The sequence below is a fragment of the Strix aluco genome, chromosome 18 (genome assembly GCF_031877795.1).
Source record: "Strix aluco isolate bStrAlu1 chromosome 18, bStrAlu1.hap1, whole genome shotgun sequence".
Taxonomy (NCBI): Eukaryota; Metazoa; Chordata; class Aves; order Strigiformes; family Strigidae; genus Strix; species Strix aluco.
Genome location: NC_133948.1, coordinates 4,503,467 through 4,523,741, shown reverse-complemented (window position 1 = coordinate 4,523,741; position 20,275 = coordinate 4,503,467). Strand labels below are relative to the sequence as shown.

The following is a 20,275-nucleotide window of genomic DNA, read 5'->3' as shown; positions in this document are numbered from 1 at the left end:
GAGACGTGACTTCTCCATGAATGGTATATTCAGACAGAACAGCTAAACGCTGCTGACAGCCCCGGTTTGATGGAGAGGTGGGGGGAGAGGGCGTTAGGAAGGATGCGTTACTGTGCAGCTGGTACGGACACTGATGGTGCTGGCAGCAGACGTGGCCTCAGTGCAGGGATGGCAGCAGAAATCAATGCCTTCCAAGAAGGGGCCACGCGCAGTGTGGTCATCTCCTAAAACAAAAGGCCAAGTCAGCAGCTTCTGAGAGATGGATGGCAATGAGACTGTGTCAGAACAATAAGGGCATTTGTCTTTTCAGTACATGTTGCATCCCCATAGTCAAGATAAAAATGCATGCATTCAGCCAGGTTTTTATTACTGACCTTATCTTCAACAGTAGAGCTGATTGTGGAGGAGTTGTTTGGTTTATGTTTGTTGTGGTGTTTTGGTTTTTTTTTTCCCTTAAATCTGCAATGAGCTGCTCCCAGGGTTTTGAGGAGGAAGTTGGGCAGACAGCAGTGTACTTGTGGACAACCGGTTTTGATCAATAACCACCTCCTTTGCGCTTTGGTGGAGGTTTTCAGTAGCAGAAGATGGTTCCTCTTTGCTGGGGAGGCTGAGGGCGATGGGCTGTATGCCATGCTGGTCCCCTCACAGCCCGTGCTGCATCTGGACCTCATGCATAAATGGCTCTGCTACCACCCTGGCTCCTCCCAAACTGTCCCCCTTCCTCTTACCTGAATTGGCTTTGGGAAAAATTATTTTCTCTAGGCAAAGGCTAAAAAGCGTGTTTCTTGGTCTGATGAGCAACGGCTGCGCTGCCAGTGCCAAGGGGTATCCAGGCACCAGAGAGCTTTTCCTTTTACTGCTAAAATAGGTCATGCTCACTGCTGGCAGAAAGAGATTTGAAGCAACTTATTATTTCAAAGTTCAGGGTGTGCAGAACAGGAGTGGAGGGGCATCCTCTGTCTCTGGCAAAGCTGCTGGAACAGTGGCCCTGCTGCTTTGGCCACCCCACCTTGGACTGGAGAGCTGGTCTGCCTGGCTCGCAGGTGGCACCAATTGCTAGCCCAGCCTCCTGCTGCAGCCAGGGATGAGCCAAAGGGCTCAAGCAGCAGCTTACTGCACAAATTAATTGTTGGACAGTCAGAGGCCCTTGCAGGTTTCAAGTTGGGACACACCACTCTGTGCTGGCTGTGTGCTCCTGGTGGGGTGGGAAGCTCAACCTGCCGTGTGCTTCCTGGGGGGACGGGGTGGCTTTGCACTCCAAGGCTGTGCGGTCAAGTCTTGGCCACCGTGTTGGGCCACTGACTTGTGTGTCCCCTCTGTCCGTCCTTGTTGTGTAGGGAATAGCTCTGGTCATTGGAGGCGCAGGGCGTTCTCTGATTTGGGGAAACACCAGCAGAAAAGCAGGAGGAGGAGAGGGATGGAGCTCGTGCTCTGGCCAGTGCTGTCTGCAGCCACTCTCGCCTCTCCTCTGCTCTCGGGAAATATCAGTGGAAACCAGGGTGGCCAGGATGAAGGTGAGGCGTGGGGTGCAGCAAAGTCCCCAGATCCCCCTGAGCTAGCAGGATGTTGTTGGAGGGACGAGAGGAGTATGGGACATGCCAGGTAGCAACTCTGAAGTGGCCAGCTCTGGCTCTGCGTGCCACCAGTGCCATGATTTGTGGGGGCACCAGCCCCGCTGTCCTCACCCGTTAATTCCCCTGCAGTTAAAAGGAGTTCCCAGAAGGACACACATGCTGCTCACAAGCAGCAGGAACGGGCCAGGCATCCTGTTCTGAAATTAGATAAGGGACAATTTTATAAATAGTGAAATAAATAGGGATGCTTTGGTGTTTTTTGCTCACTATTCGGATCACACCATTATTAATTTGCCTCATTTAGGCTAAACACTTGGGAGTGCTTCAGCAGAAATAGCACGTTGTTAAGAAATAAAACTTATTCGCAATATGACGCTGGGCGAGCTCGTAACAAACAGCCCACAACGTAATCCTTGGTGGAGGTGGCGAGGAGCTGGGATTTGCTCCTCGATGAGCATGTGCAGTGCCCTGACCTGTCTGCGTGCCTGCAAAAGGTGACAAGGACAGTGCGGGGCAATGGCTTGTAGCTGGGCGAGGGCTCCTGCTCCCAGGGAGCTCCGGAGGTGAGGTGCTGCCTGTGCCCGATGCCGTGATTAGCAGTGGCTGCTGGCACGAGTGCCACCCTCCGCCGGGGAGCCGGCTCAGCTGGCGGATGTGGTGACTGACCCCGGGACCGCTCCTCCCCAGCGTCACTGCAAAACAAGAGCCGGTGGTTTTTAAGTGAGGCTGTCTTTGCACTGAAACTCGTCGGGGAGCTCCTGGTTGCTTTCTCGGCTGAAGACGTGGTAAGCGACGGGGGACGGATGTAATGCTTCAGGCCTCTCGAGCTGTGCTGCAGGTGCTTGTCTGGCTGCGCTCTAGGTCTCCATGGGTTTGCTTCGGAGCTGTTTTCCAGGGAAGCCAGAAGCACTGGGCGTTTGCGCTTGTTTTTCTGCTGGTGGGAGGAAGAGAGGAGGAGCAGTTTGCCTTTCTGTTGCAAGACCAGCTCCAGGCTTCCTTTCTGCAGGCCTCATGTCTCTGGGGTCTTCTCCTTGGGGGCTCATTCTTGCAGCTGTGGGAATGCCATCTGGATGGAGCAGTCGGTAGATGCCTTGTCTGTATGGATGTGCTCTGTGCTGGATCTGGGAGAGCGGGGTCAGAGCTGCTGTTGGCCATGGCGTAGCGTTGTCTGGCTCCGTGCACTGTGGGTCAGCGCCTGAGGGTGCTTCCAGCATCGTTTTCAAACCTCCCTTTCTTCCTCCTCGTTGGAGGCCAGGCAGTGCGGACCCGGGCAGCTGCAAGCAGAGGAAGGAGAAATGAAGCGCACCAGCAAGTGCACGCGTTCAAAACAGAAAGCGAGAGAGGCAGAAAGGCTGCACGGCTGCCTGCAGTTATTAGTTTAGTGTGGGGGTTATCCTGAGGTCGGGACAGCACAGAAGATTTCACTGGAGACATTATAATAGGTAAGACAGCAGGCTGAAAGTTTTAAAAAAACTAAAAAAAATTTTAACAGCAGGGCTGTCTGCTTTTGTGTTGCCAAGGGCTTTTCTGTAATGTTGTATTCAGTCTCCTGGCTTTGGACAGTTTGATTAGCATATCTAAATGAGCCTGATAGACTCAGGTTATTTAGGGTCAGACGGTTTACCAGGAAGGGGAGGGAGACGGCGCTCTCGGTGCTTCTGAATCCAGTAATAACGCAAAAAGACTTTGAGACTGGGAGTGCTTTCGCTGGCTCCCCCTCCCAGCACCCCCAGGCAGGGGCAGCACGGACATGTCCAGCCTTCCTTGCTGGCAGCAAAGGACGCTTTCGGCACCTCTGGCTGGGCCCAAGTACCTCTTCAGTCTGCTGCATGAAGAAATGTATTTTAATGAGGCTGCTTTTGGCTCTTTAGCATTTTATTTATCTAAACGTTGGCCTTGTGCTGCATTGCTCTGCCGGGGTGATTTATGGCACTGTAGGCACTCTTGGTGTCTGTCCGTCTTCGGCAACACTGCTAGTGTTGGCTCAGCCCAGCCAGCAGCTTTTTGTGGTGTGGACCCAGGAGGTGCTCAGAAGGACCCACTGGAGCCAGCTCCCATTGGGGCAGGTTTCTGGCTGTATTTAGGCAGAAAGCAGCTGCATTTCAGTTGTTTTCCCTGCAAGACCCTTCCTCACTAGTCGCCACAGCAGGCAGTAGTTGTGAGGTCTGTTGTCTTCAGCATCACCAATGTCAGGCTTTGACTGAAACGGGTTTGATGAAAGGGAAAGGGAGTTGGACCCCTGTGTAAAGGCCAGGGATTTGCAGCATTAACATGGGATGCTGAAGTCTGCCCCTGGGTACTTGTGGTTCCAGCTGACTGCTGAATTGCAGTCTATGCTTGTGCTGTGGGCACCTGAAAGAGGAGCTGCAGTTCTGGGGATGGTACCAGCAGCAGTTTGTCTGTGATCCCCATCATCTGCCTCCTAAGCAGCAGCTGCACAGCCCCACATCGCTGCTACGTGTTCCTTCTGCTTACAGGAGCATGCAGCCCCTTCTCAGGGGGTCACTGCCCCAGCGCCAAGTGCAACGTGAGGCTGAGGTGCCTCAGCCCTGAAGAGCTTGCTCCCCAAATTGATTTCGTTTAGGTGATGTCCTCAGGAGCTAGCACAGGTGCATAGTTTGGAATGGAATAATGTAGATTTTCCTAGTTGTTTTTCTAATTTTAGTTAGCTGGCTTCACCCTAAGCTTTGGAGATGTGGCTTGTTGGTTTTGAAGTGTCTGTTCTTTGCGTGCAAGGCTGATGGTCTCGGTCAGGGCAGCTATAGAATCACAGAATCATTTAGGTTGGAAAAGACCTTTTAAAATCGAGTCCAACTGTTAACCCAGCATTGCCAAGTCCATCACTAAACCATGTCCCTAAGTGCCACATATACACATCTTTTAAATACCTCCAGGGATGGTGACTCAACCACTTCCCTGGGCAGCCTGTTCCAGTGCTTGACAACCCTTTTGGAGAAGAAACTTTTCCTAATATCCAGTCTAAACCTCCCCTGGTGCAACTTGAGGCCATTTCCTTTTGTCTTATAGCTTGTTACTTGGGAGAAGAGACTGACCCCTACCTCGCTACAGCCTCCTTTCAGGTGGTTGTAGAGAGCAACAAGGTCTCCCCCAAGCCTCCTTTTCTCCAGGCTAAGCAACCTCAGTTCCTTCAGCCACTTCTCATAGGACTTGTGCTCCAGACCCTTCACCAGCTTTGTTGCTCTTCTTTGGGCATGTTCCAGCACCTCAATGTCTGTCTTGCAGTGAGAGGCTCAAAACTGAACCCAATATTTGAGGGTGAGCCTCACCAGTGCCAACTACAGGGGGACAATCACTTCCCTAGTCCTGCTGGCCATGCTATTCCTGATACAAGCCAGGATGCTGTTGGCCTTCTTGGCCATGTGGGCACACTGCTGGCTCATATTCAGCCAGCTGTTGACCAACAACCCCAGGTCCTTTTCTGCTGGGCAACTTTCCAGCTGCTCTTCCCCAAGCCTGTAGCGTTCTGTGGGGTTGTTGTGACCCAGGTGCAGGACCTGGCACTGAGCTTTGTTGAACCTCATACAGTTGGCCTTGGCCCATGGATCCAGCCTATCCAGATCCCTCTGTAGAGCCTTCCTACCCTCAAGCAGATCAATGGTCTTGCCCCACTGGTGTCATCTGCAAATTTACTGAGGGTGCACTCGATCCCCTCATCCAAATCATTGATAAAGATATTAAACAGAACTGGCCCCACTACTGAGCCCAGGGAAACACCGCTTGTGAACGGCCACCAACTGGATTTAATTCCGTTCACCACCACTCTTTGGGCTTTGACCATCCAAGCAGTTTTTTACCTGGCGAAGAGTACATCCGTCCAAGTCATGAGCAGCCAGTTTCTCCAGGAGAATGCTATGGGAAACTCTGTCAAAGGCTTTACTAAAGTCTGGGTAGACAACATCCGTGGCCTTTCCCTCATCCACTAAGCAGGTCACCTTGTCACAGAAGAAAATCAGGTTAGTCAAGCAGGACCTGCCTTTCATAAACCCATGCTGACTGGGCCTGGTCACCTGGTTGTCCTGTACGTGCTGCGTGATGGCACTCAGGATGATCTGCTCCGTAACCTTCCCCAGCACTGAGGTCAGGCTGACAGGCCTGTAGTTCCCTGGAACCAGCTATCCAGCATGGAGTGATACCAGGTGGCTTGTGAAGAACAGAGACAGCAATGTATTTCTGGGACTGGAAGACAGAGACAACCCAGCCTCTTCACTGCACTTGGATGTCAAGCTGCTCCCGGCGACAGGGATCCAACCTTCCTCTCCTGGCTGGGTGACTTCCATGGTTTTCCAGGTCTGCTGCTGGCCCTGAGCAGATGTGGGTTGGCCACGCATCGGTGGGTGGGTTGTCACAGGAGGCACCAGAGCAAGGATGCGCGTAGCAGGGTTGTGCTGGGGGGATGCTGGGGGACAAATGTCTGTGCTGGGGGCTGGGACCCTCCTGACAGTGCTCTGCTGCTCTAATGGCTGGCGGAGAGCCGCTGCCAGAGGGATGTGTGTGGGACAGGAGGGTGTAACCCTGACCGTGGCAGCCCAGTCTCGACAGCGCTGGGATGGTTCTCGAACTGTCTATGGCTCTAAATGGTGCAGTCTGGAGAGAGGAAGCTCTGGCCTGTTTGTTTATACTCTGTCTACATGGTTAGAGGGGACACAGTTCCTTTTACCTAGGGTTATATTTTGGGAAGCTGCTTTATCAGGAGATCTTGACATTGAGACTTCCAAAGTGATTTTGGTTGCTTTGCTTTGGTTTTGTTTTGGAAACATTCCCGCTCCTTTGCCTGAGTGAAGAAGCTTAATTTCTATCAACAGAAGTGCTCATCTTCTCTTTGCATCTCTTTCTGCCCTCTCCAAACCCTCCTCCTCCCATCCCAAAATCTGTCGATGTGCCAGAGCTCCTGACTGCCCATGGTCTTTCTGCTTCCTTAATTTCTATTTCATGACATTGCAGAATTTCATAAATTCAGTGAAAACTTCCACAAAGTACCTCTGTGTGGGAGCACCTGGACCACAAGGAACAACAGGAAGGCTGGTGTAAAAGGAACTAAGTCCTGACCAAAGGCAGTGGGAGAATTGAGGCCCTGGAGAAGGTGCTCTGACACATCAACAGATTTGGGGGGCATGGGAGGAAGGTTTGCAGAGGGTAGGAAGAGGAGGGAGAGGATGAGCAAAAAATAGAATTGAATAAAAACCAGCAAAGCAATGGAGAAGAAAATAAGCAGCGTGTAGCTTGGGGCTTCAGAGTTTTTTAGTTATTTCAGGTGTCTTATAGGTGCCCTTGAGCAGGTGCCAAGGTTGTGCTAGTTTTAGGTCAGGATGGGGACTAAATCACGTTTGTGCTGGGTGTTTTGGCAGAGGGGAATTTGCATGGCACCCACTGGACGCTGCTCCCTTGTCTCTGCCTGAGTGTGGAAGGTGCCGCAGTGCTGGCAGCAAGGTGCCTCCCAGTATATGTCTTTAAAACACTGCTAAACAAGATTGAAGCCTCTTCTGAAGGCAGCTCGTAAACCTTTCCAGCATTTGTGTTTGAAAAGCAGAGTCATAGCTCACAGTGTGATTTACTGTATTAACTTTCTGAGCAATTAATCCACCTACGTCCTGCCAGGTCTCTCGCGGTTCTTTTGACAGTTCATCACAGGGCAAAGAAATTTGTCAGTTTTAATCCTCCTCACTAATTTTTAGGTTATGTTTTCTTCTGGTAAAACTGAATGCTGATATGAGCAAAGCGAAGCAGGTCAGAGTGAGTTGGGCAATGTCTGGAAAAGCAGGAGCTGGTGCTTGCCAGCCTTGCCCTTTGTGGGGAAGCTGGAGAGGCATGCCTGCCATCCCGGCCCCGAGCTAAGGGCCTGGTGTAATGAGGTTCCCCATCACTTCAGGTCATGCCAGCAGGCTCTGAGCTCCACCTGCAATTTTTTGACGGGGGTTAGAGGAGGAAAAGGCAAAGCTCAGCTGAGTGTGGGCAGGGGGAAAAGGAAAAACAGATGGTTCTCGGGACATGCAAGAGCCTTTTTTTTTTTTTTTTTTTCCTCTCAAGGGCACAGCCTTCAAGCCTCCCAGATGGGTAATTCTTGTTTATACGCCCACAGAAGGTGATGGTCCTGGTTATGGGCCTGTTGGTGTGTCTTCCCAGACATGAAGTGTTTGTTTTGTAGGTGGATGTCAGGAGCTGCATCGCTCTTTTTAAATTTTTTTTTTTTTTTATTTAAAACCAGGACAAGTGCAAATATAGGAAAGCTTATTGTAGGCAGCAATTCCGCTTTGTGTGGGGCTGTAAGAGCTAATGGGCTCCTTCACTCCAGATGTCTGAGTCTGTCCCATCTGTGGTTGGACTGATGGCATACTCTGTCCTGCAGCCCCCCGTGGCATCCTGTGTGGATGCGCTCTAAAGCTGAAGGAGAAGCAGCGTCACGGGGTAGCATCCTCCCTTAATGCCTGGATTTACAGCAAAAGTGGAACATCCCCATGAGGATGAGTAGATGCTGTCCCAGTAATGCTCTCCTTATGTTGCAAGAACCTGTCTTGAAGATGCCCCTTGGCCCAGAGGTTGAGGTCTGAAAGGGCCAGGCTGGAGGTGGAGACCAGGAGTTTGGGGCTGGCAGAAGCCCTTGGTTCCTGGTGTTTCCCAGGATCAGTCATAACAGAAAAGGAGCAGCACCACGCTATTGTCTGATGCTGGAGAGGAATGATCCTGATTCCAAAAACTGGTGCACCTTTCTGGGCACAAGGAGAAGTGGTGGCCATTGGACACCACCATCCCCCTTCCTCCTCTGTTTCATGTGTGGTCTTTTCAGCTTTCGTGCGAGAGAGCCTGAATGTGGGGAAGGGGATCTGCTTTTCTTGGCTCCTCTGGACCAAGTGCTTAAAACTTCTGTTTTTCTTCCTGGCTTTCCAGAAAGCTATGATGCAAACGTCTTGTTTTACCCTCTGCTGGCCAAAGACATAGGGCTTTGATATTCCCTTCTATTCGGCAGCTGTCTGGAGGAGAGCATGGCATCCAGCGCTGGGCTGTTCTCTCCACTTACAGCTTGGGAGAGAGGGTCTCCAGGTCCAGGTTGTTGGTATTTAAGCTCCCAGATCCTTTCTTTGCATGCCACGCACCTTGCTGGGGCACTTCTCCAGCTTCCCTACTGCTGGAGCATGTCAATCCTCACCACATCTGATCAGATAACTTCTGTTGCAGCTGTTAGGGATGAGTGTCCCCTGCCCACACCCCCAGCTGCATGCGTGTGGTATTTTATTTATTCATTCCTTTTTTTTTTGAGACTCTGAAATTTCTTTTTTCTTTTTGAAGGAGTTGGAGCTTTTTTTGTTCAGTTGAGAACTGTTCAAAATAGACTCCCAGGTGGGACTGGTTGTTCTAATGTAAATATGTGTCAGTGTTACCAGGGATATTCTGTGACAGGGCTTTCTATGCCATTGCTGAAGGTCTTAGTTAATTAGATGATTAGTCTTCTGGTCAAGTATCTATCTGCAAATAAAAAATAGCAGTTGAATGTAGCTGCTAAAATACTGTTGCTGGAATCAGTCTGTGGCACAGAGCAGGAGGGCTTCTTATTTAATTAAAATCAGGAACATACTGTACTGTACTCTCCAAGGGTCAAGGAACAAAAGGGACGTACACATAATAAGTAGCAAACTGTCCTTTCAAACCCCTTGAGCTCAGCCCAGGGGAGCTGTGTTTAAAGGGACACTCTCAAGATAACATTTATGGTTTCTCTTCTTTTTTTTTTTTTCTCTTTTTTCTTTCTCCATACTGCTGCGTGGATTATTGAAGATGAAAGTACCCTGTGACTTGTAATTTTCTTCTTACCTGTTCTTCCTCTCGGATTTGAAGCTGTCATCAGGACTGCTTGGATGCCAGAAATCCCTGTGTGCGTGCTTGGGGGCTGGGTTGAGCTTGCTGGGATCCCATCCCAGGAGCCGGCCTGCGAGCAGTCCCAGTAAAAGGCTGGAGGCAGGCTGGACCAGGGGCTGAGCTACCATCCCAGTGCGGTGCAGGACTGGGCGTTACTGGGAACCCTTTTAGGGGGGGGAAAAAGCACTGAGCTTTGTAGCCCAGCACCCAGCACTTCAGAGGAGGAGTATCTATATAGTTTCTTCTGAGTTGTCAGGGTTTGGTGCTTGCTTGAAAGTTGCCACCAGCCTAATGAGCTCTTGTGCGTTTGTTTCTGCAGGACGTCGCGCTGTTGGAGTACCAGCATCATTCCAGGGATTTCGCTTCCCACCTCCCGCCGGGGTCTATCATGCAGCCGCAGCGGCGGAGGCCGTCCCTGCTCTCCGAGTTCCAGCCAGGCAATGAAAGGTACCAGTTCCTCACCTTCCCCCCAGCCATGGGCATCTCGACTGCGTTAGCGAGGGTTTTGGGCAGCGCTGTGATGTGGAGGAGGGTTGTGTGAGGTCTGGGCAATGTTATCTCATGTGTTGGTAGTGGCTGTGCTGAGTCTCTGGGGAGGTTTAGCTTTGTGGTGCTAATGCAAGTGGCACCTTTGCCTTCTGGTTTCTTCCCTTGGACTGTCATGCAGTTTAAAGACACCTTAAAAACACCAGACAACAAAAAAACCCCCACACCCCTCACTTCTTTGAAGCTACATGTCGCTGTAACTGGTTGCATGGGCTTTCTTCAATGTAGGAGATAAAGCTGTGTGGTCAGGTTTGGTCTGTGGCTCCTGAGGCTGAAGGGAGGAGTGAGAAGAGCTCACTTCCACTGCGCATCTCCGCTTCCTCTTCTGCTGCTCTTCCTCCCTGCTTTCATGGTTTTTGTTTCTCTTTCTGCATTCCCCTCGCGACTTTCTCCAAGCTGCTTTTTTCCTGTCTGTTCCACTCGCAGCCCTTCCTGTGCTCCTGTGTTCTTTGTAGCCTCCCATGGGAGGCTGTCAAGTGTTTTTGGGCGCTACTCGGGCACGCGCTGTGTGGCTGGAAATGCTGTAGATGCTTTAACCACAGGAGCTGATCTGTTCTGAAGGCCATCACTCTCACTCTCTGTTTCGTCTCAAAGCACTGCTCTCTCACAGTTTCTATTCTGCATTTGATGCTTAGTGGTTTTGGAAAAAACTGGCCTGGAAGTGAAATAAGAGCCGTGTTACAGTAGATCTATGCAAAGCATTTTTTTTATGCTTACTACTTAGTTGGGCTAAGAATAAAGCCAGTGCAGAGTCAGAGATGAATCTATTTCTCTAAAATCATAATTGTTAGGGGAGGGGAAAAAGACCTCAGGGTCCTGGATGCGTAAGGGCATAGATGCAGACAGGACTCTTTTTTTTTTTTTTTTTTTTTTTTGTTTAGTGGGATGGGTTCGGCTTGGTGCTCAGCAGAAACAAACCCATGAAAATTTGGAGATAAAAAGCAGCCTCTAAAGTTAGTTTTGCATCTGCCCTCCTGGATGTTGAGAACTGTCAGTGTTAGGTTAATGGTTGTACTAGGTGATCTTCAAGGTCTTTTTCAACCTAGATGATTCTGTGTGATTCTGGGTATGTGTTCTGGATTGTGCCTGTGGCACCTGCATGTACAGAGGGTAATGTAATTTCTGATGACTAGTGATTTATTGCAGCATGTTACATTGCCTTGGCTTGCTTTAATTTCTCAGAGCTTTGATTTCTTAGCACAGAGTAACACAGTTAAGTTGGAAGTGGATCAGATTCAGCTAAATTTGGGGGAGATGGGTAAAGAGGACCTAGCAACACGCTCCTGCCTGGTTTTGTTTTTCACACTACTTACGGTTTGCAAAATGGAGAACCAGTTCTGCTCTCCAGTAAGATGAAGGTTTCAAGGTCTGAATATGCTATTTTAAAAAAATCTATCCTGGTTCTTCCATATAACTAAAAAAAACCCCAACTTCAGGCCTTGGTGTCTGCTGTACATGCTTAATCTGGTGTGGTCATCCAAGCATCTCGCTTTGGCTTACAAATTTCTCAAACTCTCCGAACTTATTTTTGTGTCGACGCTCACATAAATGTGGATAAATGTTAATCGAGGTTGTCAGGTCTAGAAACGTATCCAAATGCTTATCATGGTTACTTCACTTTCAACCTGAATGGTGAAGTTTTAGCATGCTATAAAAAGAGGGGTTTTTGTAACAGACCCAACTTGCATTTCATCCCTTTTCCCTGTAACATCCAAAAAATTGAACTTTTGCAAAAATTATACTGGGTAATAAAGCTAAAAATGCCACTTAAGTTCAGCTCAGTTGGCATCTTTTGCCCGAATGCTGGGATATAGACTCATTAAAAAAATTTTTTTTGGCATCTGGGGATGCTGGATGCGGGGGGTCTGCAGAAGTTTTCAGCCTGGTGTAATTATTATTTGAAGTCATTCAAACTGGGTGACATTGGGGTTGGAGAGGTGTAAGTCCATTTTGCAGAGCCAACTACGGTTTCTTTGCATCTTTAAGCACTACATTTAAAAATCTATCCTGTGGGGGCTTTGCTTTTTCATCTTGAGGATCTGCTCTGAAATAGCACCTGATGTGTTGTAATTGGAGCCTGAGGGTTCCTCAGGTGCTCAAGGGCCAAGACCCTGCAGCTTCTGGAGCAGGTTGGGTTGGTCATTGATGCCCACCCCAAAAAGTAGCTCTGAGACTGCCTGGTGCAGAGCAAAGCCTGGACAAAGGAGGGTGGTGAAAGCAGCCATCTCTGCAGCTGAGTCCCTTTGGCAGGTTCACGCCGGGCGCATCTGTAAGCACTTTGGCTTTGTTCCTGGGCTGGGATTGATGGTTTTGAGCAGAGGCAGCTGGCTCTCAGTGTGAGGGGCTGGGGAGGAGGGAGCGACCAAAGGCAAACAAGTAATGTCCACCACACGGGCACAGGGGTTAAACAGAGGCAGTGTGCTGTGTGGGAAAGGAAGACCCACCACCTTGGTTTGCTGCCTGATGCACCCACCACCACGTGGGGTGAGACAATCCTCCCCTTGAAGCAAGTGTCAGTGGAGGGGAACCTTTCTGATCCCCCGTTGCTTCGGGTGTTCAGAGGAAGCAGCCTGTCTGCTGTTGGTTGTGGTGGCTGATGCTCTTCTAGGATCACTCCCCTCCTTAAAGAAATCAGTTTGTCAGTCTGGTGCAAGGGGAATGTGGCTGGCTGACAGCGCTGGAGAGCGAGCCCTGTGTGTGTTCCCAGATGGACATCCCTTCCCTGCCACTGCCATGCCTCACGCTGATCCAGAGCAGTGCCTGAAGCCAGAGAGTGTGGTTCAGCCCTTGGGCCACTCGGTCCTGGTTCCTCTGAGCCCACCGGCACGCTGGATGGCTGCTGTTCGCCCTCCTCTCCTGGAAATTGTGAGGATTCACTTTGTGCTGGTTTTGGGGGTTTCTCCCTCAGTTTGGCTTTGCCTTCACCTTGGGCAGATCTCTAAAGCCTCTGTAGGCTGTCTTTGCGTGTGGTGTTTGAGGCTTGACCCCATGGATGTTTTAAATCCTGCAGAAATCATTTGGGCTTGCTTTGATGGTCTTCCTACAGCTTTGCAGCTTTTCTGTCTCTCCTGGCTGCAGTTTTGCTGTAGGCACCAGGGTGGTGGTTAGTTGTGGTCCAGTGGAAAGGGAACAAGTGGTGAAGCATTTCACCATGGGCACAATGTTTTAAGTATGAATCAGGTGTTGGTGGCAAAAAGCTGTTGAGTGGTAACTTCCTGGAAGGAATGGAGTGCTGAGATCGTCCCACATTTTGGGGCTTCCTGAGCAAGAAGCTTGTTGAATGTCAGATTCATGCAGCTGGATGTCTCCACAGCTGAGGCTGGTGGGTCAGGCAGGATGGGGACAAACCAGTTCCTGAAGCGTCACACCATCGTGGGCTCTCCTCCCTCAGGGGTGATGTGCCTCCTGCTTCTGCATCCCACCCCGGGCAGTCCAGTTCTGCAGGAGATGCTGGGGGGTTCCAGACTGCCCTTCCCCAAGTTACATCAGCCTTGAGAGTTGTCATCACCCCTTGGTGGATGGGTAGAGACTTGAACTCCCTGTGCAGCGATTCTGGCTTGGAAGAAGGAAGGAGAACTCGAACCACTCTGAATTGGTTGCTATAGGGAAAGTTGGCTCTGTCTTTTCAGGGATGTGATGCTTTCCTTGATGGTTTTTTTGTTAGCAGGCTTTTTCTTGGAAGGATCCACAGACTTCCCCTTAGCTTGTTCGGTTGACTGTGCCAACTGGACTGCAGGAGTGAAGAGAAGTATTTCAGGATCTGCTGTTGGTACAAGTCGTACCATGAATACTTGCAGAGGAATGTCCTGGCAAGGTGACAAGGATTAGAGGGTTTTTTTCTCTTCTATATATATTTTGGTCCACAAAAGAAGTGAGAAAAACTGGGTTGAGTGTTAAATGGCAAGTGCCAGGGGGTGAGGGGTCTGAAAAATCAAGGAACTGACTTTTCATATGTGTTTAGGATTTTAGAGCAAGGTTCTGTATTAACTCAGGAATGCTGGGATGGATAATGTCTTCTCTGGCAGAAAATCTGGCTGTAAGTAAGTGGTATGCATGTTAACACAGTATATTCCACCTTTACCCAGAATAAGATGAGTCACTATTTTCATAGGAGGTTATTTTCCCAGTTCAGGAGACCGTGCTCCTTTTTGGAGCTGTTCTGTTTAGCAGTCATGAAGAGTTGGAAGAGTTTTCCCGGTGTTGATCTGAAGTATGACATTTAGGATACGTTAAGCAGCTGCTGTGTTTCTGCAGCCATTTGAGATAGCCATATGCAATATAGTATGAGAGCAGGCCTAATTACTGTGCTTATTGAATGTGATTAATCCTGCTGGCTGAGGAGCCTGGGGAGCAGTGGGAAGCCAGGGCGGTGTGCGTGGCCGCTGGAAATCACGTGCAGCTCTCGGTCTTCATCTGTGCTGGGCCAAATGGCACCAACTGCTCCCGAGTTAACAGTGCAACTGATCTGATTTTATTTATGGTCTTTAATTAAGTTTCCATTTTTAAAGGTGACCCTTTTCTCAGGAATGAGCGGTGGTGCGGCTGAAATCCCTGCAACCATACATCTCTGTGTCTTTTCACACTGGAAATAATGCTCCGGGAGCTGCGTTTTTTTCCTCCCCATAAATGAATGTGGGAAAATAACAGCTGGAAAGGGCAGATGCTGGTGTGTAGACACATGGTGACAAGCTACCTTGTCTCACAAATACCCTCTGCTCTGGTGTGGGCTGTGAGCATGGCCACTGGTGGGCATGGAGGGTGACTGAGGCTCCACAGAGGAGATGTGGTGACACTTGGCTTTGTGAAATCAGCCAGTGTGTCCTGGCAGAGGGTTTGTGAAGGGAAACCTGGGCTTTGCCTTGGCCGGGATGGAGAGGTAAAAGTTCATGAAGCAACTTTCCCATGCATAATCTTGAACCAGATTTATTTTGGGGAAGGAAAGGTGATCTTGCAATGTATGCAATAGGCCTGGTGAAACGTGGGATGTCCCCAAAGCCATTAGTTCAGGGAGTGCTCCAGCCACCCAGGACTGCCAAGAAGGCTTTCCTGTGGGGCTCCAGGTTTTGGATGCCTAGAGAAAGCATTGGGGGGTGGGGGGGGAGCTTCTGGAGAGACCCAAATATTCCTTCTCCTCCTCTTGAGTGAGGTAGTGCCATTGTGTGGCATAGTGTTAAAGCTTCTGCCGGTCCTGTCCATGAATAATTCAGGCTCAGTGTATGGGGATCTTCAATATGCAAGTTTTAAATAAAGCATCTGCTCTCACCTAAATTGCAGTTGGCTTGGAAGAAATTGGCTGCGGGGGTTGCATGGGGTGGCTGAGGCACAGCTACCTGCCCTTGTGTGGGAATGCCTAGCTGGAGCATCATGAGGATGCACATGGGACTGCCTGGTCAGTCAGACCTCGTGAGGACTTGGGAGCCCTTGAGCTGGACCATGTGGTGAGCTAAGCATCCTGCTCCAGGCTGTCCCACACCTTTGGCTTCTGAAGACTCAATCCTGCTGCTGGCAGACGTTGCTGAGGTGGTGGGAGCTCCACCTTCCCCACACAGACAGGCTGCTCTTCCCATGGCCTTGTTAAGTTGTGATGGTTTTTCTCCGTCTCCACCTATATGATGGAACGTATCAGCTGGCCCTGTACATGTTTTTCCAGCTGCCTGGCAGCAGGTTTGCTCCTACAAACCCTCCAGTTTCTCTTTTTAACAGGTCTCAATTTGCCCAGTCTCCCACTCTGGCTGTCATTAGCCATAAAGAGGTTACTGAAACCTCTGACAAATCTTAGCGTTGATTATAAATAATTCACTTCAACACTGGTGGTTTTCTATATTACTCCCTCTCAAAAGCATTTTATTGTCTGTCTGTACCTGTGGAGGCTGGAGACTTTTTTAAAAACTTATTTCTGGAGACGATTTCCCACCAAACCATCTCAGCCAGAGGAAATAAACAGCTGCAGCAAGGCGATCGTTTGTCTTGGTTCTGGTTTTAAGAGACAGCGAGAGCCAGTTTTCCAGCCTGGTTATGTTGTTTGGCCGCATGATGTAGGGAACAATATTTGTGGATGGGAGCGAAACTTAAAATGTGCCCTTGCTGGGAAGTTGGTGGGAACCAACTCAGAGTCCCTGCTGGTGTTTTGAACCCTTGTTTCAGGAGGCACTTCTTTGTGAAATCAAACTGGGTTCTCTGGATGTTGCAGAATAGCAGTTCTTCCTCCTGCTGCCACCTTCTGCTGCTCGGTGATGCAGAAATGGGAAGGTTTGAAGAGCAGGGGAGGGTTGTGCTGCTCTGAAGAGCCAGGCAGTGTGCTCCTGAGGTGGGTTAGTGGGGTGGGAGAGTCCTCTTTGACCTCCTGAAAAGTTTGTACTTGCCCATTTCCCTGTGATTTGGCTTCAGCAAAGTAAAGAAGATAAAGGTAAAATCTATTTAGATCTCATCAGGGCTGTTCTAACAAGCCCCAAGGGCAGCTCAGGATGTCTCATTTGGTCCTCTGTCCCAGGAGAAAGATGCTCTCAGCTTTCTCTACACCTAGCTAGCAGTCAACCCCCTTTTTTCAGACAATCTCATGCTCAGCTGGTTCTGGTGTAGGTATAATGTAGCAGGAGATGTTTTCCTAGGTCCCAGTGATCTACATGTGCTGGAGTGAGCTGTAGGTACCCCACACTTGCTGTGGGATTTTATCTGCTCATACCTTCCTGACACCCCATGTGAATCTGTTGAGGAAATGGCCCTGGTGAATGAGTAATGTGGCTCTGCAGCTGGTGATGAGTTTGTCAGATTAGTAATAAACCAAAGGTCTAATCTTGGGTTATCTTGGTCTTCTGGACTTGGACCTGCCCAAAGCAGAGCTGTGCGTGGATGGCTGGACGTCGGAGCAAGCCCTGAGCACCCAGCTTTGGTGTGTCAGCAGATCTCATGCTGCTCTGCTTCTTTTAAGTAGTTTAGTGTTTGTGGCGAAGGTCTCCAGGTGAAGACTAACCTGCCTGACTTCATAATTAACACTGGCATTTGGTTTATTTCATTTAATCATGCATAACTCACATGCAATTAAAAACACTCTTTCCCTTCAGCAAAGTAGGAATCTCTGGAATAAACCAGCTAGGTGGGAACTATTTGGAAAATGCAGCAAAACCCCAAACTTGGTGTAACGGGAGGGTTTTTCAGGCAGGGCTGTTTTTACACTGACAGCAATGTCATCGCTGTATAAAAGTCTGTTGTAAAGAGCTCGCCACAGGTGTGGATGTAAAGAGTGGAAGGTGTGAAGGCTTCAAGCAAGAGCATTTGTATTTGCAGCCAGGACGGGCTGAGCGGGTTGTGTCGGGCGAAGTGATTTCGGGAGCGGCTGGAAATTCCAGTGGATAAAGTTAATAGCAGTTCCAATGGATGTGGAAATGGAAATAAAATAGCACCCTATAACATTGCAGCTGCTTTCCCTGGCGTGGCCCCTGCCTCGCTGTAAGTAACTGCCTTTGTAAAGCTGAGTGTTGCTCTTATCTTAAAAATACATGTTTTTTTCTGAGCGTAGCAGTTGTGTTGGGTTCCTGACAACTGCAGAGGTCTCAGAGCAGTCCTGTGTCAATTAGCAGCTTCTTGGTAATACAGCCTCAAAAAAAAAAAAAGGGAAAAAGTGAAAATAAATACATCTGATTTTTAATTGCTTCGGTACAGCAGAGCCTTGGGTGTTGGAATATTTTAGCACCTGCCCAGCTTAACAGTTGCTTATTGTTCCTGGGTTTTACAGCAGAGCCCGAAATGTCGGCGTGCAGCTGCAGGCGGGCAGGGTTTGCACGAGGGGTTGGGACAAGCCAGCAGGAAACTTGAGAGGTGCCAGGAGATATTTCTGGGCTTGCTGAGAAAAGTTGAGGATCATTCAGTGTGAAAGTGTTTGCAGGTGAAGCGAGCTGTGCTTGAATGCCAAATTTGAGAGCTGTTCTGCTCTGAAAAGTTTGCTGTGTGAGCTGTGCATTCGCGCTCTTGTAGGCTGGAGATTGGAGTGGTGAAGGCAGTGCCAGAGCCTCCCTGCTCTCCCGTCCCCTTTTTGCTGGGGAGGAGGAAGAGGACGAGCCAGATTCTGTTTCTGTGTGTCAGCAGCAAAGCTGCTGCCCAAATCCCAGTGCTGGCCACCTGTGCCAAACCCACAGCAGCAGAGTTTGACGTGCACATGCTTTGTGCCTGCTGTTGATGTTTAAATTAAAAAAAAAAAAAAAAAAAGAAAGAAGAAAAACCACCCCCAACTTATTCTTGCTTCCTTAGCGTGGGATTGAGTTTGCCACACTGCTGCAGGGGAGGGCAGAGGGCTTTGCAGGAGGTGGTACTCCCAGAGAAGGTGGCTTTCATCGGGGTTCCTCCTCTCTCTGGCTACAGTCCAGAGCTGTTAGAGCCGCTGGAAAGACTGCCGCTGGCTTCAGAGGGCTCTGGGTCCTTCCTTTTTGTCATCCTCTCTGAGATATTTAATTAGCTAGGTAAAAATTAACATCAGCTGTTGCTGTTTGTGGGCGGTGGCCAAATGATGCACAAGACCCCCTGTCTTTTATGCTTGCTCTTGACAAAACGCATCCCCTCCCTTTCGAGTAGCTTCAAAGGCTGTTTAGTTTGTCGGTGTTTGGTAACTGGGGAGGATGCTTTACCACGCAGCTCAGGAGAACTTGAACAATCTTGTTTAAGGGGAAAAGGAAAAAAAAGCCATGTTTTTTTCCAAGCTTTGAATCTCCTGTGCTTCATTTTATTTTTATTTTAAGAGACGCTTCTGCCTGAAGTGTTAAAAACACACCCTTGGAGCTGCTGCAGCAAAGCTGATCCTTGGGCATAGTAAAAGGTTTAATGTATTTTTGTAGGATCCCTTTACAATTCCCACAAGAGAATCCTGCTAGAAAAAATAGAGCTACAAAAAAAGTTTTACGTGTGTTTAAAAAAAGCAAAACCAAACCCAATTTCCAGGTATTACCAACAGCATCATATTTAACAGGTGAAAGATATTTGAGCCTGAAGTGACTCGTCAGTGCAGCTGCTATCACTGGATAATGTGCCTTTACAGCTTGCCAGGTCTGTGTTGGAGACATGCAACTACATGTGGCTGGTTTCTTTCCTCCCCCATCCTGGAAAAATAAATCCCTACTGTCTAGCCACGGAGGAGTATGCATTTTTTTCCTAGCATATAATTTTTGGTATTCTATAGAAGATGCTAAATATGAACAGTGGTGCAGGTACCTTTGACTAAATAAGCCAAACATGGCAGAAGGGAGCTCCGCCTGGTCTTAGGGGCCGCAGGGGGATTTATGGGCCAGATTTGAGGACTTTCCAAGCTTTGGCCTTTTCTGGCCAGCCCGACCCATGTGGCATGACATAAATGTGCAGCCGTGATCACTTTGCCCTGGTGTAGGAACAGCCACCCACTGCGTGTGGTGGGACAGGAGATGGCAGTGGGGCTTTCCAGGTGACACGGTGGCGGTGCTGAGGAGAGGGACAGCAGCATGGCCTGTTGGGTTTGGAGGATGGCAGTGATGCTGCCCCCCACGTCCTGCTGCCCCGGGTGATGCCTGGTTCTGCCAGCATGCAGCGAGCACCCCAGGAGATGCACTGTGCCCAGCGACCAAGATCTGGGGTGGTGCATCCTGGGTCTGCAAAGACCTGAGATGTTGGAGTCCAGGGCCACTTGGCCTCCCTTCATGCATCCTTCTGGGAACGGGCAGAAGTTGAGCCCTCTGTCGTCCTCAAGCAGCTTGCAGTCGTACAGCAGAGGAGAGCAGAGGTGGCTTGTTTTCTGAAGACTTTTCTCTCTTTGTCCCCAGATCTCAGGAGTTGCACCTGAGAACCGAGGCGCATTCCTATCTCTCTGACCTGACCAAGCCGTCGGACTTGGAGTTCATTGAAACCAAGAGGCCGCGCCTGGATCTGCTGCAGGACCCCCTGATGCGGCACTCGCCTCTCCTGAACCAGAGCCAGCAGGGAGGGACAGAGGATCTCTCAAAGGTAAGGGGACAGTGGCCCGGCATGCTAGCTCAGTGTGGGGTCTGTGTTTTGGGATCCTCTTGGCTTCTGTAACCTTTGAGGCTCTGAGCCACTACTGAAATCAGTGTCAATGGTGGTTCCTGATGGATCAAGCAGTGCTTGGTGGTGTTGGATGATATTCACTGAGAAGGGGTGACCACTTTGGGGAAACAGAAGCGTATCAGCTTGCCCCATAACTATTATACTCATGGGCTAGCATTTACTGGGCTATTAGATGCAGCAGAACAATTTGGAAGCTCCTGTAGGCTGAATTAGGGATGGGCATTTCTGGATACTGTGCCCTGATTTGA

The 20,275-nt window shown here is 49.5% G+C and overlaps 1 protein-coding gene across 10 annotated transcripts in view; it reads left to right on the top strand.

Moving 5' to 3' along the window:
- NCOR2 (nuclear receptor corepressor 2) overlaps nt 1-20,275 on the top strand; it is a 257,067-nt gene that overhangs the window by 81,498 nt on the left and 155,294 nt on the right. For all 10 annotated transcript variants that reach the window (XM_074844705.1, XM_074844700.1, XM_074844704.1 and 7 more), the window contains exons 3-4: nt 9,760-9,887; nt 19,766-19,946. In XM_074844705.1, the coding sequence (XP_074700806.1) occupies nt 9,760-9,887; nt 19,766-19,946 (309 nt within the window). The remainder of the gene's footprint in view (nt 1-9,759; nt 9,888-19,765; nt 19,947-20,275) is intronic.